This window comes from Austrofundulus limnaeus, unplaced genomic scaffold (genome assembly GCF_001266775.1).
Source record: "Austrofundulus limnaeus strain Quisiro unplaced genomic scaffold, Austrofundulus_limnaeus-1.0 Scaffold198, whole genome shotgun sequence".
NCBI lineage: Eukaryota > Metazoa > Chordata > Actinopteri > Cyprinodontiformes > Rivulidae > Austrofundulus > Austrofundulus limnaeus.
The window spans coordinates 113,847-115,227 of record NW_013952600.1 but is presented as its reverse complement, the minus strand read 5'-3'; the positions used below and the strand labels follow the sequence as shown (position 1 = coordinate 115,227).

General features: G+C 39.8%; 1 protein-coding gene across 2 annotated transcripts in view; it reads left to right on the top strand.

Moving 5' to 3' along the window:
* The window catches only part of tbx1 (T-box transcription factor 1), a 9,815-nt gene that overhangs the window by 1,460 nt on the left and 6,974 nt on the right, over window positions 1-1,381 (top strand). Inside the window, exon 2 of one of the 2 annotated variants that reach the window (XM_014018641.1) lies at window positions 218-617. In XM_014018641.1, coding sequence (XP_013874095.1) covers window positions 218-617 — 400 coding nt within the window. The remainder of the gene's footprint in view (window positions 1-217; window positions 618-1,381) is intronic. The other variant, XM_014018642.1, reaches the window with a different exon arrangement.

Below are 1,381 nucleotides of genomic sequence, written 5' to 3'. Positions count from 1 at the left end.
TTTTTTTTTTTTTTTTTTTTTTTTTAGATCAGGCAGTCTGTGAGTGAAGGCAGAGCTCAAAGTGGATGCAACCTCGAGGACTAAATCTGGAGATCGCTCATAATCCTGCTTCTGTTTTAATCCTCCTTTTTTGTGTGTTTTTATTGGCTTTAATTTTTAAATCTAAAAAAAAAAATTAGTTCTGGTTAGTAAATCCAGTTTTCTGGGATGATTTCAGCCATTTCCAGCCCGTGGCTGACGCAGCTGTCCCATTTTTGCGATGTTGCAGCCTTCACGACGAGCAGCCTGAGCAGCCTGAACGCGCCGGGGGGCTACCACCTCTCCCCGTCCCCCGGGGACCCCTACAGCCAGCAGCACGAGGCCCACTTCGAGCCATGCCCGGCCGCGCAGCACAACTACACCTACCCGGGCTCGAACCCGGGCCAGGGCCAGGCGCAGCCGAGCGACGCGGGGACTCCCAACTGCTCCTCGTCGTCCTCGAGCTCCACGCCGAACGGCAAAAACATGGTGAAGAAAAACCCCAAAGTGGCCAACATCAACGTGCAGCTGGAGATGAAGGCTCTGTGGGACGAGTTCAACCAGCTGGGCACCGAGATGATCGTCACCAAGGCCGGCAGGTGAGCGCGCAGGACGCACGGAGCGTGGACCAGACGGTTTGATCACAACAAACCAACAGAATTTAAGACTAAAATAAAATAAAAGAAAATAAGAAAAGAGGAATTATTTAGAAAAAAGTTTATATATCAATTTCTTTAGATACATTTCATGTTTTTTAGATGAAAATTATATATTAAACGACTTTAAACAGACCAAAATAGAACCAGTTTTATAAAACATCTCAGTTCATTTTATGAAACAATTTAAGTTGTATTTTATTAACATGTTCGAGTTTATTTGCAAAACTCTGCAGATCGGATTTTTTTTTAATTTGTTTGTTTGTTTTGTTTGTTTTGGGGTGGCTGAATTTCTAAAACAATCCGTCTGATTATTTTTAGCTTTATTGAAAATTTTACATATATATAAAACAATAAAATAATAGTTTTTCGCCGCCCTGTTGCTGTGATGTGTGTCAGCAACACATTTAATAAAAAGTAAAGCTGCTGTTTTACGCGCCGCTGCTCAGACAATGGTAAATGGTTAATGGTAAATGGTTAATGTTAAATGGTAAATGGTAAATGGCTGATGGTAAATGTTAAATGGTAAATGGTTAATGTTAAATGGTAAATGGTAAATGGCTGATGGTAAATGTTAAATGGTAAATGGTTAATGTTAAATGGTTAATGGTAAATGGTTGTTGATAAATGTTAAATGGTAAATGGTAAATGTTAAATGGTAAATGGTAAATGTTAAATGGTAAATGGTAAATGTTAAATGGTAAATG